This window comes from Aplysia californica, unplaced genomic scaffold, assembly GCF_000002075.1.
Source record: "Aplysia californica isolate F4 #8 unplaced genomic scaffold, AplCal3.0 scaffold00080, whole genome shotgun sequence".
In the NCBI taxonomy this organism is placed as follows: domain Eukaryota; kingdom Metazoa; phylum Mollusca; class Gastropoda; order Aplysiida; family Aplysiidae; genus Aplysia; species Aplysia californica.
The window spans coordinates 1119402-1120527 of NW_004797350.1; the positions used below are offsets into that span (position 1 = coordinate 1119402).

At 39.3% G+C, this 1126-nt stretch overlaps 1 protein-coding gene across 1 annotated transcript in view; it reads right to left on the reverse strand.

Moving 5' to 3' along the window:
- LOC101846123 (endoglucanase 4) overlaps positions 1 to 1126 on the reverse strand; it is a gene marked incomplete at its 5' end in the record, with an annotated part of 14747 nt that overhangs the window by 10488 nt on the left and 3133 nt on the right. The window contains 2 exon segments of the mRNA XM_013080291.1: positions 241 to 347; positions 814 to 968. Of these exon segments, the coding sequence (XP_012935745.1) occupies positions 241 to 347; positions 814 to 968 (262 nt within the window).

The window sequence follows — 1126 nt, forward strand, 5'->3', positions numbered from 1 at the left end:
ATCATCATCATCATCATCATCATCATCATCATCATCATCATCATCATCATCATATATTTCTTTGACACATTTCAAACAATTTTTCTTTTGTCCCGTTTTGTTTCATCTTGAAGCATAACAATTAATTACTACCTTGTCGACACATATTTCTTCGTGACTTGCAAATATCTGGCACTAAGTCAGGACATGGAAAAATCCTGCTTAAGACAGACATAGCAATGGAGGAGACCTCGAACTTACTTGAGAGCAAGTGTGGTTCCAGGGGTGGGTCCTGCTCTGTCGCCTTTGTTAACAATGATCCATTTGCGGCCTCCGTTGAGATGTGTCAAAACCGCAGCGTCGTATATCTGGAGAAACACATAGCAATGATTGGACATGTTTTACACCCCTATCGACACAGTTTCTCTTTGTGGCCTCGAAAAAACGTTTTGTATTAATCAAATGTCCCCCGAAAATGGAAAGCACTTGGCTGGGTCTTCGCATGATGAGTGCTCTGAATCAATCAGATGCCCAAACATACAACGCAAGAGAATGAGAGCAATGGTTGCGGCACAGTTGCTTTCGATCCTGACTTGCACATAGAAGGCCCATAGCCTCTGCTTTATTAAATGTAAGATTTAATAATGTATCCCTTTTCCAAAATTTAAAAGTCTTTTCAGTCAAGAAGGGCATTTTTGTTACAAAAATAAACCCCTTTTTACGGGCCACTTAAGAAAGCATATTATATCTTCAACGGCGATTAAAGTTAACTAAAGAATTTTATTTAAGGAACCAGGTTAAGATAAAAGAAGAAAAAGCACCCAACAAACTTACCTCAAGCTTGGACAAAGGCTCGTTGAAGGTGAAATTGGCCAAGTAGCCCATGGTGTGTTCTTTGATGGGGAAGGAGAAGGTGCCTTCGAAACTGTTGCCATTCTGGTAGCCCAGGGTCATCGTGGCTGAGGTTAGGTGATTTCCAGGCTTGGGGACTGTGAGCAAAGCAAAAAATATTTTTTTTTCTTTTACTTTTGCGAATTTGTGTTTGTTTTCTTGTATGTGCTTTTAGGTGCGTGAGTGTGGCTATGAGTGTTTGTGAGTATATTACTATAGCATATATTATGATATGTGTGCATTTTCTTATATATAT